At 35.4% G+C, this 20,431-nt stretch overlaps 1 protein-coding gene across 2 annotated transcripts in view; it reads right to left on the bottom strand.

Moving 5' to 3' along the window:
- LOC150092794 (NADH-cytochrome b5 reductase 3-like) overlaps positions 1 to 20,431 on the bottom strand; it is a 149,196-nt gene that overhangs the window by 110,182 nt on the left and 18,583 nt on the right. For both annotated transcript variants that reach the window (XM_090414492.1, XM_090414491.1), the window contains one exon: positions 2,354 to 2,494. In XM_090414492.1, coding sequence (XP_090270618.1) covers positions 2,354 to 2,494 — 141 coding nt within the window. The remainder of the gene's footprint in view (positions 1 to 2,353; positions 2,495 to 20,431) is intronic.

Genomic DNA, 20,431 nt, shown 5'->3' with positions numbered 1-20,431 from the left:
GTCTGGTTATGTGCTTTCTATGGATGCTAAGCACAAACTGATCTTCAGAAAATAATTCCAACAAAATATGCGAAGAGTGAGTTTGGAAGAACACTCGTGAACTTAATGCACATACAAATTACAATTTTTTTTTTAATTTCAAGTTTTTAAATTTTTTTTAAAATGTCAAGTTTTCATAATTTTTTTAAAATTATGAAAACTTGGAATTTTAAGATTTTAAAAATTTTTGGCGATTCAAAAAACGTTGTGTTTCCAAAGTTGCATAGGAGAAGTTGCTAATTTTTTTTTAAATTTTCCAGGTGAACTAATTATGTTCAAAAAAAAAAATTATAAGTTAATGTTTAAACCTGTTTGGTTTGTGTTTCAGATAATATTACTTTGAAAGGTGAGATCTGGAGGTTACACAACTCTCTCTCTCTCATGTTGGTATTTCAAACAGTCTTGGACACACACACACACACACACACACACACACACACACACACTAGTGGCCAAAATTGTGGAAACCTTTTGGAAAAAGTGTATTTTTGAGGTTTGATGGCTCAAAATACTTGTTTTTGGTATAATACCATAAAATTATATACCAATGGAAAGCTAATTTAATCAAGAATGTAATGCAACAAAGATTGTTTAATTATCTGTATTCTATGAAAAGGTATAGCCAAATAACCAGAAAAAAGAAGCACAACTTGCTTAGGTTGATATGAAGTAGCTTTCCTTCATTTGAATGTAGCCAATGAGCATGAGTGTTTAGAGAGCCAATCAGATGTCACATTGTTTTAGCAATGAGCCAATAAGGTTACAGCAGGATTCAGCTATCGATGTCATGTATTGGAGCTGAGAGGATGACATTTGTCAGTGTGTTATGTGATTGCTATCAAGTTGGTTGTTTTTTTTTTGTGTTCTTTCATTTAGTGAGCTTGTAAAACTTACTAACTTGTAAAACATACAGTTATGAAGAAATCAGAAGAAAAATTGGTGGAAACTTAACCAAAGGTGGCATTTCTAAATTTTTGAAGAGGTATAAGGAGACTCAGTCACTACAAAACCAGACTGGTAAACGCAGGAAAAGGTGCACAACAACAAGTGATGATAGAAGAATTGAGAGACTGCCTACGTGACAGAAGAAAATCATCTGGGTGTATACAAGATGAAATGGCGCAATACAATGTGAAGTTGAGTGCAAGGATCGTTTGGCACAGACTGCAGGAATTTGGTCTAAATGCTAGAATTCAATGAAAAAAGCCATTTTTATCTCTCAAACAAACGTTGAAAAGATTAAACTGGACTAAAACCCATGTTAACTGGACAGCGGAACAATGGGACAGTGTTATTTGGAGTGATGAGACTAAAATCTCCCTGTTTGGGAGTGATGGCATAAAATACGCAAGGAGAAGATTTGCATCCTGATTGCATTACACCTACCGTGAAACACCCACTTAGTGGGTGTTTCACGGTAGGTGTAATGGGGTTGTATGACATCAAAAGGTGTGAGCAGAATTTGCATGATTAATGGGAATATAAATGCCCCAAAATACATAAATGAAATACTTGAGCCCAAACTGAAGCCTTCCGCACGTGATATTTTCCAAGATAATGAAGCATTTATATTTCAACCGGATTCAGCTCCATGTCATGTTGCTGCTGTGTGCAAAAAAGTGGTTTCAAGATAATCATATTCCACTGCTGGAAAGGCCCAGACCTAAACCCAACCGAAAATCTATGGAGCCGACTAAAGAAACTTGTTAGTCAGAAGCAACCCAGCAATAAAACCCAATTAATAGAAGTAATAATTCAATCTTGGTTTCACATTATAACAGCTGCAGAACTAAAAAACTTGGTTCACTCCATGGGAAAGCGTTGTAAGGTCGTAATTAATGCTAAAAGTTACCCAACTAAGTATTAACTTACATTGTGAGAATTTTTGTATATTTAATTTTTTCTGTGTGTTTCACTTTTCTTCTTTATAACTGCTGTTCTAATAAAAAAAATCCTTCATAAAAGTTATTACATTACATTACATTCTTGATTAAATCATATTTCCATTGATATATAATTTTATGGAATTACTCAAAAAAAAAGTGGTGTTATGAGCCATCAAACCTCAAAAATACACTTTTTCCAAAAGGTTTCCACAATTTTGGCCACTAGTGTATATATTATTTTGCTTCCACTAGTGGAAGTTCGAATGTACTATATCAAGATATCACCATTAACAAGTTAAACGCCTTTAATTTGATATGTATTTGTAATTGAAGCTACTGTAATACAACAATCTGAGACATTTCAGTTAATTTCCATGGAGATTGCATTAAACAAAAACAAAAATAATAATAATAATTAAACCACTCACCTCTTTACCTATAAGGCACACACTATATTTTACATCTGGATTTTCTAAAAGTTTGGGAGGTTTGCTTTTCAAATTCAGCACTAATTTAATTAGAGCTGCTGTTACAATCACTACGCTAATCCCCACTAACACAGGAAATGTCTGAAACAAATGATAAAGTTCATAAGCACAAGATGTGAATGTAAATAAAGCATTTTATGTACTTTTTTTTTTCCATAGAGAATATACAAATGAATTTAAAGTCCTATATGGATTCTTAAAATTCATGTGGACTCGCAGGAAATTTTCAGCTGTTTGCTAATGGTGCAAGCTGAGGAGATTTACTGATGTTATTTGAAGAAAATGCTGATGTTAACTTCCTTCAGATAGATGAGTTGGATTGCAATTTTAATGTCCATAAGGGCAATATGTTAAACTTTGGCGTAGTGTAAAGTTGTGTACTATAATGACAGGAGTGTCAGAAATAAGGGAGATGAAATTGTTGCATTGATTAAGGTTATATGCCAGAAAATAGATGGAATAAGTGAAACTTGGTTGGAGGAGAATGACATCTTGACTGGAAAAGAAATGGAGGGATATGATGTTTTTCGTGAAGATAGGAAAAGCAAGAAGGGAGATGGGTGCTGCTGATGATGGTATCCAGAAAAGTCACCAAAAATAATTTATTGAAAAAACAATTAATCAAAAAACAGTTCTTCACATAAAGTTAATCAAAAGACAGTTCCTAAAAAAAAAAAAAAAAAAAAAAAAAAAAAAAAAAAATTATCAATCAGCAATTAACTGAAAACACAATTTATCAAAAGGCAATTCATTGAATGAATAGTTTGCTGAAAAATGAATTATCTGGCATGTGCAGTGAAGTCTATTTATAAAAAATGATAAATTTGATAAATAAAATTTATCAAAAATTAAAAAAAAAAATGCAGTTTTTATTGGATTAACTTGTGATGCTGTTGAATCATAGCATCTTATTCCCCTTATATACTGCTTGGAAAGAAGTCAACGGACACCATAATGTAAGGAACAAACAGCCATGACACCCACCTTAATAAGATGTAGGAACATTTTGCTGCAATGACTGCAGCAATCCTTCGGGACATACTTTCCACAAGTGTAAAGGCAACAATATGCACATATAAAGTACAAAAGTTAACCACAGAAAACTAATATGAAAATAATTTATTGCCAAAAACAGCACCCTTTTGTTTTGTAGGACATTGCAAGTGTTCCCAAAACATCATGTTCATGAAATTCACAAGGGATTATCATCATGGCATGTTTATCAATTTAATCTTTTTATCCTTCACATCAGAACATCAGCATTTTGCAAACTGCAGTGCAATACATTAATAATGATCAATCCGGATGGTTCGTTCACTAGCAACAGTACATTAACACGGATAATTCATCACATGGAATCCTTACATTCCTAATTAAAGACACCTATTACTGCTACTAACCATTATTATTATAGTAGATGTATCATTATTATCAATAGTAGTAGTAGTAGTAATAATAATAATTAAATGGATAGCAATGTTACTTTACTAGGGAATAATTATAGAACAACATGATTTCCTATTGTCTTTTAATTGTTTCTTGTCTATAGACTGATGTCTACAGTCTTGTCATGGGACTGATTTGCCTATTTCCTAGAGGAAAAATCCAGCCATCTCTGTATTAGGCCTGTTAACTTACCTTCAGTTGAAGAGGACTGATAAATATTTGCATCATAGATGGGATTCTAACCCAGGTCATTCTAATTAAAGGGCTTCAAACCAACTGAACTACAGAGGCTCCATTATTATTATTACTAGTAGTATTATGTGACATCAGTACAGCAATTATTACAAGATGAATTTTACTCAGATTCAGTATTTGAAACTATATTTGAGGCTACAAAGGAACAACGCGTCGAAATTATGTATTACAATAACTCTCTGACTTAGTGGAATTAGTAGAAGTCTGTATAAGAAACTGTCCGTGCCATTCAGTTTTAGTTCCAACTTAATCACTTTTGTTATATAACATTCCGTAAAGAAGTTTCAAAATGATACAAGTAATTCCACTCTGGCTGGATGAAATTTCATGAAATTTCACAGTTAAGATATATATTAAAATTTTTCAGTTTTAATTTCAATCTGACTATTGTTGCTGTGAGAAAATCAAGTAGAACAAAATTTATTGTCTAGAGCAGTGTAATAACCACAAGTGGTGCGGTTATTTCAGTGAAAATATTGGAATATTTTGTGGCATCCCAGGGTGCCGCAGCACACAGTTTGGGAACCACTGGTCTAGAGATAAATCACTATCTACACAATGAAGCAGTATGTACACTTACACAATAATGTTCTAAAATACAACAAAATAATTATTAATTTCTAATGACCAATTACACATTGTTGTCTGTATCTTAAGTAATGCCAGGTATTGTTACTGAAAACACTTTTAAACAATAGTTTGCAAGAAAATTACTCTTTTGATGAATTACGAAAGAATTTATGGAAAAATTATCAGTAAATTGTTTTTTTGATCAATTGCATGTTTGATGATTGTTGTGTGATGAATTGTTTATTCACTCAATTGCTTTTTTGATGTTTGTCATTCAGTAAACTGTCTTTTGATGAACTATTTTCGATAAATTTTCATGTAACTGCTGATGATAGTAAGGGAATTATGTCCATGCAAGGTTGAGATAAGGATAAAAAAAGTGGCAGTATTTTTGAAGCAGTATAGTGTGAAGTGGAGGTTGTGTTGGTGTTGCTACAGTCCAGAGAATGTAGAAAGTAGAGACAAATGTATAGGCAACTTGGCTTAGTGAGCAAGCAAAATATGATCATTATGGGTGATTTCAACTATGGCAATACTGACTAGAATGAGAAGATAACATTAGGAAATAAGTAGAATGAATTTCTTGTGGTCTTAAGGGACAATAATCATAAGCAGTATGTAATGAAGGGCACACAAGGGTTAAGAGTCTTAGATATGGTTATATCGCCATCGCCAGAGGACTTGATTGTGAATGGAGTGTCTAATTTTCCTCGAAGGGGAGAGAATGACCATGAAGTGATCACATGGATTTCAGCCAGTCGCACAAAAACTTCTATAAAGAAGGGATATATGAGAAACTACAAGGCAGGTGATTATGGAAAGATAGGAGACAACTAGGAATTATAGTGTGGAAAGAGGAGTTGAGTGAGAAGGACATCGGTGCACAGCAGCATTGTGCGAGTGTATTACAAAGGTGAAATGGCTAAAAGAGATAGGAATAAAATGGATGGATAAAGAGATTAAGTGTGAAATCTAAAAGAAGAAGGCACTGTGGTGGCAACATAAGATGAATGTTGGTACTGCTCAGTTGCATGAGGAGTACAAGGAGCAGGCCAGGAAGGTGGCTTGGTTGGTAAGGGGAGCAAAAAATGGAGTATATAAAGAAATTAGCCAATCAAACTAAGAAAAATCCTGGTGAATTCTTCCAATATATGACAAGTAGAAGGAAAAATGACTATGGGAGGATGATGCTTGTTGATGATACTGACAGATTGGTAACAATGTGAAGAATATAGTTGAATTATTCAATGATCAGTTTACTGGTGTATTTCATCCTTGTGAAGGCAACATCAGGAGAAGCTGGAGTGTAGAACGTATGGAGGAGAGACTGATGTTAAATGAGCAGGAAGTATACGAGGAATTAAGTAAATTTGATGTTAATAAGACAGCAGGATTTGACAGTATATTGCCATGTGTCTTGAGGGCATGCTCTACAAAATTAATGGCACATCTATTTGACATGAGTCTTTTGCAGCAGGACAAGTCTCAAAGGTATGGAAGGTGGGAAAAATTATTCCACTTCACAAAGGGGAGGTAAGACTATGGCTACAAATTATAGGGCAATCTGTGTATCTGGGGTTGTTGTTAAAGTATTAGAGAAGTTGGTGAGGACTGGGGGGGGGGTCATGTTTTGGCAATCTGTTTACACAATCCAATAAGGTGACAAACTCACTCGATAAAGGAGATGCATATATGGTGGGTACTTGGATTTTTCAAAGGCCCTGGATAGACTGCCACATGCAAGCTGATAGCTAAACTAAAACAGATGGAATCAGATAACACACTAGTAAGTTGAATAACTGATTGTCTGTTGGACAGGTATCAGCCGGTTGTATATGGACAAGTGGTATCCCAAAAGACGGAGGTCACTAGTGGAGTGATACAGATATCTGTTTTGGGACCATTATTGGTGAACTGTATTTTAATGACATTGGGACTGGCTTAACTGAAGATGGGTAGCTGTTTGAGAAGTAGAGCAGACTCTATGGCCTTGCAAGAGAGTCTGAATAGACTATCTGCATGGACAAATGATTAGAACTATCAGATTAATGTTGCAAAGTGAATCCTGAAATTTGGTAGGAAAGGTTAGGATGCAGAGTATACAATTAATGGAGTAAATTTTGAAGATGGAGGAGATGAGAAATTTGGGAGTGATGGTGGACAGATACTTGAAGTTTAGGGATCACACTGCTAAAATAGTAAGAATGCATCTGAATGTCGATGTCCTCCTCATTATGGCAATAATGAGGAGGACATCGACATGCAGAAACAAACAGGTTATGGCTCTCCTGTATAAGGCTTTGATCAGGCTACATATGAACTAATGTGCACAGATTTGGTTGACAGTTTTCAGGGAATAAGGATGAGAGGCTTCTGAGAAGGTTGACTAAGTTATTGTCAGGTCTATGTGTCAGATACAAGGAAATGTAATTTACAGAGCCTAGAGAATAGAAAAAAGAAGAGGGGATATAATTGACACATAAATTGAAAGTTTATTTTGCACTTGTTAGACTATAATAAATTTAGTTTAATCCTTTATCCAAGTGTGTGAAAATATCTGAAAATATCTTGCGACTGAAAATTTTTCAGGACTGAGGAAAGGGCCTCATTCCTGAAAAAACACATCTTGCATATCTGCAAGGAGATGTGTTTTGCATTATGGGAGATACTGAGATAGGAGTGATGATAGCTTGGTCCACCTTTGCTCCGAGTTGCCTGGTGTTGCACTACCTTTCCTCAGTCCTGAAGATATTTTCAGCTGCAAACTTTGTTTGCTCACACTTGGATAAAGGATTAAACTAAATTTATTATTGAGATATAAATTGGTGAGGGGTTGTTACTAGATTAATGTGCAGAAGATATTTCATAAAGTCGAGGGAGGCAAGGGTAGAACTAGAAGCCGTCCATGAAAGCTGTATAAAGAGGGTGTGAGCAGGGGAGTGAGAAGCAGGTTCTTTGCATGGAGAGCGATTGGTGAGTGAAATACATTGCCTAAAAGTGTGGTGAGTACAGAAATTGTGAACAGGTTCGAGGCATAGTTCGATGATCATTTGGAATGAGAGTGTGACCCCCTCACGATGAGCCCTTTGACTCCATGGAGGTCAGATGATAATAATAATGTTGGTGGAACTGTGCTTTGGAGATACAGAAGATATAAGATCTGAAAACTGATTGTCAACAGTGACTAAAGTTAAGAGGACACAGTGAAAGTATCGCAAAGACAATGCAGCACAATGAAAAGCATAAATAAAGAGGTAGTTGTGCCACTGTATAAAACATTAGACAGGCCATACAGATTACTATGCTTAAATTTCATCATCCAATTTCCATTGTTATATGTAAACAATTGTGTCCTAAAAGGGTCCAGAGTGAGTAATATCAGGATTCTGGAATACTGATTACGAGGAAAAATTGAGAGAATGTAGGTGGCAGAGTTTAGGGAATAGATAAAAAAGAAGTGATATCAAATTAGTGAGATTTTATTAGATTAATACAAAAGGAGGTCACACACAGAGTGAAGGAGAAGAGGGGAGAATAAGACTATGCCTGGTAGCTGTGTTACAAGCTGGTGAGGGACAGAGAGGAGCAGATTATTTAAAACAGAGAGCAGTGGGTGAGTGAACTTACTGGAATATGTTCTGAATGCTAGGAATGAATGAATTTAAAGGTCAATATGATAGATATGTTACTATGCGAGTCAGACCTACCATGTCAGGCCTGTTGATTCCAAGAAGGTTGGTTACAATAATAATATCAAATGTGAGTGAGAATATCAGTGGGATTGTAGATGAAAATACAGTGATGGAAGCGAGTGAGGGTGAACAGCATATGAGTAACAGTTTGAAAGAAATGGAAGATGAGGAGACTGATGAAATATGAAATAGAACACTATCCAAGTGTTCTATCTCATTCTGTCTCTATTCTGGTGAGTGGTACATCAGAGAAGCGAAAGAAAGGAGAGGTGCAAGGAGAGAAAAAGCAGAGTATAAACAAGTGAAAGGTAAGGAGTCTTGTATGGACTCCATAATAAGAGGAGCACTTGGGGAGAATGTGACAAAATCATGTTTTCCAAGGGAAAAAGATGAAGGATGTTAGTAATGCTGTCAGGATACAGAGAGGGAAAGTGAACGATGAGTATTTTGGCTGGTATGAATAACTTGGGGGGGGGTGTGACCAGTGTGGTGTGGTGTGCAAGAATATATAAAAGAATTACTGGCACAAACAAATTAGAGAGTAAAGATGGTCTGCTGCCTCAGTATGATGGAGGTGAGTTGAAAAGGACCATGATCAAAATTTATCAATGTATAGGTTGTGCAGGAGGAATTAGAGTAAGTTTGATTGATGGATGAAAGGACTTGCATAAGGCTAATGGTATGCATTTGAAGTTAGGAGTCTGGAAAAAGTGTTCTTCAGTCAGAGTTTTGAAGTGCAGAGTTAGAGAAACTAGTTGTTTTTTTTGGGGGGGGGGAATAGATGCAGGCAAGTATGAACAAGCATCCTTGAGGTGAATGAGTAAGATAATTATCAAATAACTGAACATAGCTCCTCAGGTTCTGAAATTGGGTGGGATAATCAACAGAAGGTGCAAATGAGAATGTGAACCAAAGAGAATATTGCAATTAATGAATACTAATGACATAAGCATCCAGAATAAGAGAGAGGATGGTTTTGCATTAGTTAGTTCAACTTGGCCAAAAGTTATAAATTGTATCCTAACTTAAAAAGAGTTAGGATACAATCATAAAGATAGAACGCAAGAGATATGGTATTTTAAGAGAGGAAGTGGGAAAATGGTGGGGGGGGGAAAGGGAGCTAATGACACTAGAAATTGAAAAAGTTCAACAGAAGACCAGGGATACAGAATGCAATGCATTTCAGATTATCTGAATATGATGAGATAGAGGCCAACAGGATGAAATATTTAGTTGGTTGCCACAATAGGTCAAGGGTCACAAGGGAGAATGCACATAGTAAGCATCAGCATATTAGTACAATCAGTGCAGGGTGAGAAATCATTATCAGGGACCTCAACTATGAAGACAGTCTGAAAAAAAGGAACAGTTACATGGAGGGAAGAAAATGGAATTTACAGAGCTACAAGGATAACTACCTAAGCCAGCATGTAATGGAGAGGCCGCAAGGTTTGAGAGTGCTGGTTCTGTTGATAGTGTCAGATACCTCAGTCAACAAAGGTAGCTATATTGCCACTGACTGGGGAGAGTGATCATGCAGTCGTGAACCAAGAAACTGCCAGATATGCATAATTTTCAGTTAAGAGAAAGTATATGTGGAATTACAGAGTGGGTAATTATGAAAAGCTGAGGAGTCAGTTTGGAACAGTGCCATGGCTTAAGAATCTGGAGAGGAAAGATGTGGTAGCAGTGCATAGTAGATGGTCAAGGGTGTTTGAAGAAAGTGGTAATATCAGACTGTAAACTCAGAGTCAGGAGGATAAATCAGGACCTGCAAAATAAAGAAAGTGTTTTGGAGGGTATATATATATATACAGTGGTATCTCGCTAATCCGAACTAATAAAAACCGTGCTCGTTCGGATTAGTGAAAAGTTCGGATTAGCAAATTTCCCCCGAAGAGACAATAATAACTAGCGTTTAAGAAAAAAATAATAAGATTCTAATGGTACATCAAATTTAATTCTGTAAATAAATGAAGTAACTGATAGAAAAAAGCTATAGTACTGTAATGTAAAACTTAAAAAATAATACAGTACACAAGTTTATTTTAGTAAAAAAATTTAGTTTTATATGTACCTGTTTTGTTAAGGATTCTGATTTAATAAAATTGCATAGTTCATTACATAACTTAATTTGCGTAAAAATTATCACTTTCTTGTACACATCACAAAAAAAGTTTCACATAATGACACACAAAAAGTTTTTTTTTTTATTTCTTTGTAAAAAAAGTCACTGATTTTCTTTTGCTTCTTGGAAGCTAAACTTTTTTCGAATGCTTCTTCTAGGAGCTGCATTAGCAACAAAATTTTGTGGAATGGCTCATCATTCTGCTTTTTCTATACACATATTAAAACTGTCAACTTCTTTATCGTCATCATCGTCTTCTAATTCATTCTGTAGCGTCATATTTATAATATCTGCATCTGATTTGATTTCAAATTCAGTGATTCATGCCGACAATACAGTACGTACTGTACAGTATAAAAAAGCAAACGTGAACACACACAATAAATCAAAATAGGCCTACAATATAACCGTACAATCGACGGTATGAAAAAAAATACTGTACCGTAATAATAATAAAATAAATAATAATTATTAAATAAAAATATAGTGCATAAAATAATAATACGTAATAAATATTTCTTTTTCTTTCAAACCGCAGTTCGGATTACTGGAGGGTTCGGACTAAAGAGGTTCGGATTAGCGAGATACCACTGTGTGTGTGTGTATGTATGTATGTATATATATATATATATATATATATATATATATATATATCAGCAAGACTCATGAACTCTATAAAGCACAAGCAAGAAGGATGACTAGTATGGTAAAGACAAATGCAGATTATAAGAAGAAACTAGCTGAGCAAAAGGAAGAATGACTATGGAAGAATAACTGAGTGCTGATGGTAGGGAGGCAACAGAAGTAGAAGAAATAATTGAAGAAAATAATAAGAAAGAAATAATAGTATCTCCACACTATCCATGTGGAGATACTGTAGTGACAGACATATTCAGACCATTAGACATGATCTGGCAGAGTAAGTGGCAGCAGTATTATTTGCTATCTGGTAAGCCATCCTCCTGATACATCACCATCGGGTTTGGACCTATGTACTACCTAGCTGCGTGGCTGCAGAATTGCTTTACTACTTCATCTCAAATAGAGAGATACTGGTTGCCTAGAGTATACGACTGATACGCTAAAATAAAGTTTGGGAAAACAGGCAATGATGTAGAGTTGGACTGGCTGGAGATGCTTTATACTGTACATCACCAACCCATTAATGACCAATGGTTAAATGAGTATCATTCAATTTAGCAGGTCATGTTGGATTTAAGAACAATTTGCAATATTGCCAAGTTGGTGAGTGATATAAAAAATGCTCCCTACATTGATAGATTGAGAGCTTGTGGATTGCAGAGATTGGTTGATAGGCGAAGAAGAGGGGATATGATAGAAACATTCAAATTACTAAAAGGTTTTTATAGGATTGATGCAGGGGAAATGTTTCAGCTGTGTGATAGTGATGGAAGAACAAGAGGTCATCTCTGGAAATTAAAGAAGAGTGTGGTTAACAAAGGTGTCAGAACAAGGTTTTTTGCCTGGAGGGTGGTGAATGAGTGGAATTCATTGCCTGACTTTGTTGTGAGCTCTTCATCTGTAAATGAATTCAAGAAGAGATATGACAGATATTGTTTTGCTAGCTTGGGTCTCCCGCGATGAGTCTACTGACTCCATGGAGATACCCGTAATAATAATAATAATAATAATAATAATAATAATAATAATAATGTTTAAAGAATATTATTCTTTAAACATGGGTTAGGACTTCAGAGATGTTAAAATCCTGTAAGTGTTGTCTGCTCCTGCCAATTATGAAGTCCTTTTCAAGAAAGGATTCTCAAACTGGAAGAGGAAACATATTTTTTGGAAGCTGATATTTTGACTAGATATCCTGAAGCTTTCTCCTCTTAAAAAACAAAGGCAAAGACTTTCAGTGGGCCATATCTTACCTCTAAATTATTAGTGCAGATTTGTAAGCTGCTAATATAAAGAAATTGTTCATGACAGCTCATAGGCTTCAATGGTGAATGCATGAATAAAACTTGGAAACAAGTCCTCTCAATATTAGCATATAATAAGATTAGACATTGGACCTAGAGATCAAAGATTTAAAGCTTGAAGATTTCTTGCAAGCCTAATTTGCATACATATACTTATTACTGCATTTCAGTAATAAGTAAAAACCATTTTGCACAATATATTGTTTTCATCCAATATATCCATGTGACTTGCATTATGATCCTTCGATTTAAGGTTTTTGTGACACCGATGAATATTTATCCATTCTGGTACAAATATTTGATATTACCAGTAAAGGATGACAGTGGGTCCTACTCTGAGAAGAATAAAGAAAGAATAAACAAATTCAGAAAGGAGAGTTACTACAAGCTGGCAATCTTATCCTGCTCTGAGACAAAGTAATTTAAAGAAAATAAGTACATTAAGAGTAGCAACTTCTGGCCCATACAGAGTACCAAAGAGAATATCATCTGTCATATATAAAAATATGAAAATGTTAATCATGCAAACAGATTTATTGAAACACAAACACTGATAATTTTTAATAAATCTTACCTTGATAGAAATGCAATCATAATACCAGAGAACATCTTAAAGTTATTTTGGATAACTGTGTTCTGTGTATAGATCTGTGTATTCACACAGTCAGTTTGCCTATTTTCATGGAAAAAAAAAACCCCTCCACCTCTGTATGAGACTGGCTAACTCACTATCTGATTGAAAAGACCCTGATAAGGTTCCTTGTGTCATAGGCAGGATTTGAACATGGGTCTTTCCAACCAAAGGGCCCATCTATATCAACTGAGCTATGGGGGAGGCTTGAAAAGTCCTCAACTTCGTAAAAAGAGAATGGATGCCTCCAAAGTTTTCTCTTTTCCTGTGTAAACAAACAAACTGTTGAATGATATCATTCATGTTTACTGTTTAAAAGCAGTAACAGATGTGGATAGTAACTTACTTATAACTAACTTTTATTTAATTATTACTATCCAATAATACCAAAATACAGAAGGAGAGGAAGACAAAGACTGGAGTTGATGAAAAATACAGAAGACTGGACCTATCTCTCATATGAGGAATGCAGCAGAGAGGCGCAGAATAGGACATGGTGGAGACACATGGTAGTCAATCTCCTGGAGGGAGAAGACAACTGACAGGACAAGATCCAATAATGTTGGATTTAATATCTACTTAATTTGAATAACTATCCAATATTTTGCCTTGAATACTAAGATGCTTTTGTATACACAAGAATGTGATATATGCACATGCACAACAGCAGGAAAGCAAACAGAGACTGATGCTGTGAAAATGTCACAGCATCACTCACTCACTATCTGATTGAAAAGACCTGGATAAGGGTAATTCCAGTATTTCGAAGTTGAAATACCATTTAGGAAAAACTAAATAAATACTAGTTAATTATTATCCACAGACATCTGTTTCTGCCTTTAAATATAAGCATGACTGAAATAAACGTCTAAACATCCATACTAGGTTAGTGTGTAATGATCTGTGTACTGAAAATGTTCAATCTGACTCATTTCATTAAAGTACAGTTAAGGAATCACCTGACTTGATTTCAACACAACATACAGAAGCTTGCACAAGATAACAGTTACAGACATTCAGGAACTGAGAAGTAATTCAGATTTATCTCTGCTTAATTTCGCATGGAAATAAATGAAATTCCTTATGAAACAGATTTTATCAAAACGTGATAATAATAATTATAATATGGGAATATCCATGAAGGCCATGGACTTATCAAGGAAGGAATCAAACACATCATTGAGCATTAACCAATATTTGCATAACATCTGTCATACTTTGCTTTGAAATCATTCCCTATAAAGACATAATTACCAACACACTCTGGTAACTCATTCACCACTCTCCAAACAAAAAATATAGACCTCACACCCATGCTAACCACATTTTTGCTCAGTTTCTAGCGATGACTTCAGGATCAATCCTATAAAAATATTTAAGTAACTTATGGATGAATCTAGTATCAATCCTATAAAAACTTTTAAGTAACCTATATTTCTATCATATCTCCCATATTAATCCATTTCTATAACCCATAAATCTTCAACTTATCTTCCTAAGGAGCATTCCTTCCACAGACCTGCCATCATCTTGGTCACCCTATGGATCCTCTCAACCCCAAGTTACCAGATCTGTGTATAGTCCAGATGGGGGACATTATCTAGGCCTTATAAAGAGGTATGACACATCCTTGCCTATGCTAATCAGGGTGTTCTTCAATAACTAGATAAGTATGAGCTATTTTAGCCACTTCTGCAATAAGCCCATTGAAGTTGAACTCACAGTCTACCAGCACCACCAAATTCCTAGCATCATCAATATCCTAGAATATCTATCCATCAATGTAGTACATAGCTAGTAATTAGTCTTTTCATCCCAAAATGCATGGCCACATTAAAACGAAAACCATCCCCATCTACCCATACTGCCAGCGTATTTAAAGCCTCCTGCAAGATCTCTACATTAAATTCATTAACTACTGTTTTACTGAATTTTACATCACAGCAAACAATTGTATAATTCACCTCAGATAATTTCCTATATCATTAATGTACAAACTGAATAGCAGTGGCTCAAGTACAGAACTGTGGGGAAAACTGTTAGTCACATGAATTTGATTGGACTCTGCACCTGAATAAACTACTGATATCTCTCATTAACAGCAGCCATCTTATCCACATCAACTTTACATCCATTTTCATGCACTGATTTATATAACAGAATTCCATGTGGATCCTGTTAAATGCCAGCCTGGTTGGTCGAGTGGTTAGTGTATCAGCTCTAACCAACAGGCTACCGGTTTGAATCCAGCATGGGCATGGATATATGCAATTATCTATCTTTAAGTGTGAGATGAATTTCATCACCTAGTGCGAGACCAGAAAAGGGTCCATGTTTCATCTCTACAGCAGGGTTTCTGGACAATTAAAATAGGCAGAACATGGAAAATATCAATTGCATCATGAATGGAGAACCTATAGAACAAGTAAAACATTTTAGCTACTTAGGCACAACTTTTAGTGAAGAGTTAAATTAAATATGGAAATAGACAACAGAATCAACAACGCTGGTATGGTGAGAAGTCAACTGAATAAATTTATATGGAATAAGAGAAAAATTAGTGGAAACACTAAATTAGTTGTATATGAGAGTTGTCAAACCAATCTTAACTTATGAATCTGAGAGCTGAGTTAGAAATAAAACACTTGACCAAAAGCTAGAGACCACAGATATGAGAGTCCTGAGAAAGATGAGAGTGAACAGATGACATCAATGGCAATATCATATTAAAAATGAGGATATTAAGAAAGATCTTGACATTGTTAATATCCAAGAATGTGATAGCAGAGCTAATCTCAGGTGGTATGGCCACTTTAATAGAATGGGAGAGGAAAAATTGGCTAAACAAGTATTCTTTGCCAAGATGGCAGGAAAAAGACCCAGAGGAAGATTAAGATATAGGTGGATTGATACAGTAAAAAGTGCCTTAGAAGACATAAATATAAGATCTGATAATGTTGGAGTCTTGACAGATAACAGATTGATATGGAGGAAAATTGCTGATAGGAAGTTAGTAATGATGTAAGTTCTTCATTCTGTATTATCATAATATCCTGTACATCCCTTGAGTGTACATGACAGTAATTTGATGATGATGATTTATTTTTACTTATTATTTATTTTGTAGCTTCTGGTTAATGATGATACTCATCCATTTAACTCCCACTTAATTTATCTTCCTGATACCAGGTATGAAGTCTGCCTTCAAACCCCTTCATCATTTCCCATACATCATCAACATCCAATTGCACAGTTTCTTATGTCATGGCACTGCCCCCAAGCAGGCCCCTGAATTTGTTATAACTACCAGCTCTGTAATTCATAAGTGAAAATTCCACATTTACCCGCTTCCTAGGTGAAGACCAACTGATCATTCTCACTAACTGGTAGCAATGCAGTCATTTTGGTTACAGACAAATCCTCCAATGCAATTACTAGATCTAACACTCTAAACCCTTGGTACCTTCCATTACATGCTGCCTGAGGTAATCATTCCTTAATAACTGCATAAATACCATTTCCTTCCTCCCAGATGTTCTTTCCACCTTCCAATTTTTGTTCTCTAGTTGAAGTTCTCTACCTTATATAAGCCCTTTTGTCAAATAAACTCATTCCACAAACTGCACATCCTTCCTCTTGGAAAACCTATGCATCTACTCACTTGCAACCATGACCCTCTTTCTCAACTATCTTACCATATATTTACTCCTCTCACCTTTCTTTTTTTTTGCTATTTTCAGTAACTCTTTCATTACATTCAAATAATTTGTATTTGCAAAAACAATTTTACAGATAAAAATTCATTTTGCCTTTCTGCATCCTAGCTTCACTAATATCATTAATCTTCTTCCCTGGGAAGCACAATCTTATCACACTCTTATCAAGCAATCCTCTTATGATGAAATTGCTATAGAAAATTCTCTCTTCTTCCCTTCTCACTTTGTTGAGCTTTTCTTTCTCTTCACTCTCTCTTCTTGGCTGTGCTACTCAGAAGACATTTCTGCAATCTCTCAAGATTCATCCTGTGAAGGATAAATCTTGAGAAGGACACAACATATGCCTGCTCTCTTCCCTTGCAACCAACTTCATTACATTCATGCTATCATTTTCACTTTTTCTCTCTGTCTCTCTCAATCCTATCCTCTATCACTCATAGCATCTATTCATTGTTAGATCTACCACTCTCTCTCTCGACCCAATTTGCACACCTGGCACTTGCTCTCAAAACTTCCTGCACACACTCTCACATGAGTCACTTTCAAATCATATCACAGACACCACAGTACACTACATTGTACTTTATGAAGTCTTTCTCGGGATGAACTATTTCAACAAACATAACCTGGGTGCCATGCTATGAAAAGTACTGTACAAAATAACGTTTATATCTAAGACAGAACTAATCTTATTGAAACCATGTATAAAGTACATCTCATACAATTTAAAAGCAACATCCATGGTTTTTTTTTTAAAACAACTTTTCAGAACCTCTACTCACAGGAGCTTCTATCAGATAAAACCCATGAGAACATTCCAATCCTTTGAAATATATGTGAATTATTGCTTTTATTATTTGTACAAAAGAGTTTCATTACAGGTTTCTAGTAACAAAACCCTTTTTGTATAAATAATAAAAGCAATAATTCAAAAATCGTTGGTTCAAAAATATGAACTTGAGCTGTTACACACATGTCAGAATGTGGGAATCATGGAAGATATCTTTGATGCCTTCCTGGATCCAATAAATGATGAGGCCATTAAAGGTTGGAACATCAGAGCTTCTGTTGCATACATCTTGTCTTTTGTACTGACAAGAATAAAGGGAATGTGGTCAGGAGAACAAAGCAACTATAGTATTGGCATTCTCCTCACCCCATCCAACATCCTTTGCTTGAAGCTTTGTTAATTACATGGCTAATTCAGGCAAAGGTTATTTAACCAAAAAGGTCTTACACCTTGTGAAACAAGACTAATCTGTAATGACAATAAAATATGACAGGACTAATTTACAAGGATTAAATAGCAGAATGTCAAAGAATTAATTTTTGAATTGGGCTGATGTTATTTTATTTTTTCACCACAAGAGGCCAGACCAGGCCAGTTAACTGTTAATAGATATACTGTAACTTACTACAGTAGTGTTCAATTTTTTCTTTTTATCCCACATCCGAGAGGGTACAAGAACCTATAGCACATAAGTGCCATGTGCAAGGTGCAGATGAGAGTTGAAAAAGAAGAAACCTATTGACATTCTTCTTAAATAGCTGTAGGTTGAAATTATTGGGAAATGCATCATAAGAAGACTGTTCCAGAGGAGGTAGATGGACGTAGGTTCAATGAGTTGCAGTTGTACTGTAAAGGGATGCTAGACAGTAGCTGCTCTAGTTTTAACAGACCTAACAGCAAATGGAGGAATGATATTTGCCAATTCACTGGAGAAGTCACCATGGAAGTACCTAGAGAAAAGATCCAGAGCTGAAACATTGCATCTGTGAGATAAAAGTTGAAGTGAGCCTGTGAGAGAAGGGTCATCTATGAGCCAAACTGCTCTCCTCTGGAAAGCATCAAAAACTTTTAAGGAGGTTTTAGGTACACCACTCCAAATGCATGTACACTATTCTAAGGATGTGCAGCTTTGGGATTTATATAGAGTTAATAGCTGGGTGTGTGTGTGTGTGTGTGACATAGCTTTTTGAGGGGAAAGGAATACTGAGTTTTTTAGAAGCTGAGGAAGTTATTAATGTGATGTTTATGCTATGAGAAGTTGGAGGTAAATGTGTCCAAAAAGAGAATTCATCCTGTCTGGTGATATGCACATTACTGAGGATAAAGGAAGGTGAGCTGAGATCCCTTTTGCAAGAGAAAAGTCAGGACTACATTTTAACCACACTGAAAGCGACTAGGTTATCCTTACCCCACTGAAGAATGGTATGGAGATCAGCATTTAAGGCACTGGTTGCAGATGATCTTGATGTAAGGAATGTCTGGGAAGTACATGGTTTGTCAAAGGTAGGATGAGTGGAGAGTACTATTGTCGGCAAAGCTATGAATTGAATTTGTAGTGATTCAGAGTAGATCATTTATTTATAAGAGAAAGAGAGTAGGTGAGAGAATGGAGCCCTGAGGTCCTCCTGCATTGGTAGCAAAGCTTGAAGAGAGGGTGCTGTCCACCTGACCAGAGAGAAAGCTGGCTATCCAGTTATGGAGAATGGCAGGTAGACTGAAGGAAGGCTTGCAAAGCAGGCCTTGATGCAAAACACAATCAAAAGCCTTGAAAATGCCAAGGACAACAGCACACATTTCTCCAAACCTTTCCGTGACACATGTCCAGTGGTGAGTGATATAGGCTAAGATATCAGCCATGGATCTGGATTGAGGGAATCTATACTGGTGGTCACTGATTAACTGGTGAACTTCTGTGAGTGAAGAAGTTAACCACTGATAACTTTCTCCATTATTTTGAAGAGGATTCAGGTGATGGCAATTGGTCAGTAGTTAGATGGTAGGATTTTGTCTCCCTTTTTTTGGAATAGGTTGGATATATGTTAGTTTCCATGAGATGGGATAGGTGCTAGCTTAGTATAGAAGATTGAAGAGACGATAAAGGATAGGCCTTAGCTCTGGAGTACAAATGTTTGTCAAACTTTCTTTTACATAGCATGTAAAGATATGTATAAACAGGGCTTAAAAAACATGCTTGTCCCACTTGCCCATGGCAAAGTAGATTTTGCCAGTTGGCAAGTAGCTGCAGACTGGAGAAAATGTAATATTTTTTATTTAATAAAAAAAATAACTTTATAAACAAGTTTTTGTAAATTACAAGGAATATGTGTATATAATGGATACAAAGAAGAACAAGAATATAAAAGGCCATTCTAGTAACAAAAATTAATGTTGTTTTTCTGTTCTTCCTATTCTTATTATTTATTAACTTCACCTTCTTGGAATGGTTGTCAAACAATGGAAATGTTCTCCAACCAATAATACAATTAAAAATAGAATGGGAAGATCTTGGGCAAGTAGGATTTTGCATAATTTGTCGAGCTGTGGTGTATAAATATATAGCATGTCTAAATATTCCTGAAGATGAGGATGCCCATTTTATGTCAAGATCAAAATGTAGGTGATTTTATTATATTTGTTTAACAGAGAAGATGATTTTATTATACAGTGGTATCTCGGTAATCCGAACCTCTTTAGTCCGAACCCTCCAGTAATCCGAACTGCGGTTTGAAAGAAAAAGAAATATTTATTACGTATTATTATTTTATGCACTAATTTTTATTTAATAATTATTATTTATTTTATTATATACTGTCGATTGTACGGTTATATTGTAGGCCTATTTTG

The sequence above is a fragment of the Typopeltis vanoorti genome, chromosome 25 (assembly GCF_054136105.1).
Source record: "Typopeltis vanoorti isolate ZY-2024b chromosome 25, IOZ_Tvanoo_1.0, whole genome shotgun sequence".
Classification (NCBI taxonomy): domain Eukaryota; kingdom Metazoa; phylum Arthropoda; class Arachnida; order Uropygi; family Thelyphonidae; genus Typopeltis; species Typopeltis vanoorti.
The sequence above is the reverse complement of the archived record's forward strand: the minus strand, read 5'-3'. Positions and strand labels throughout refer to the sequence as shown.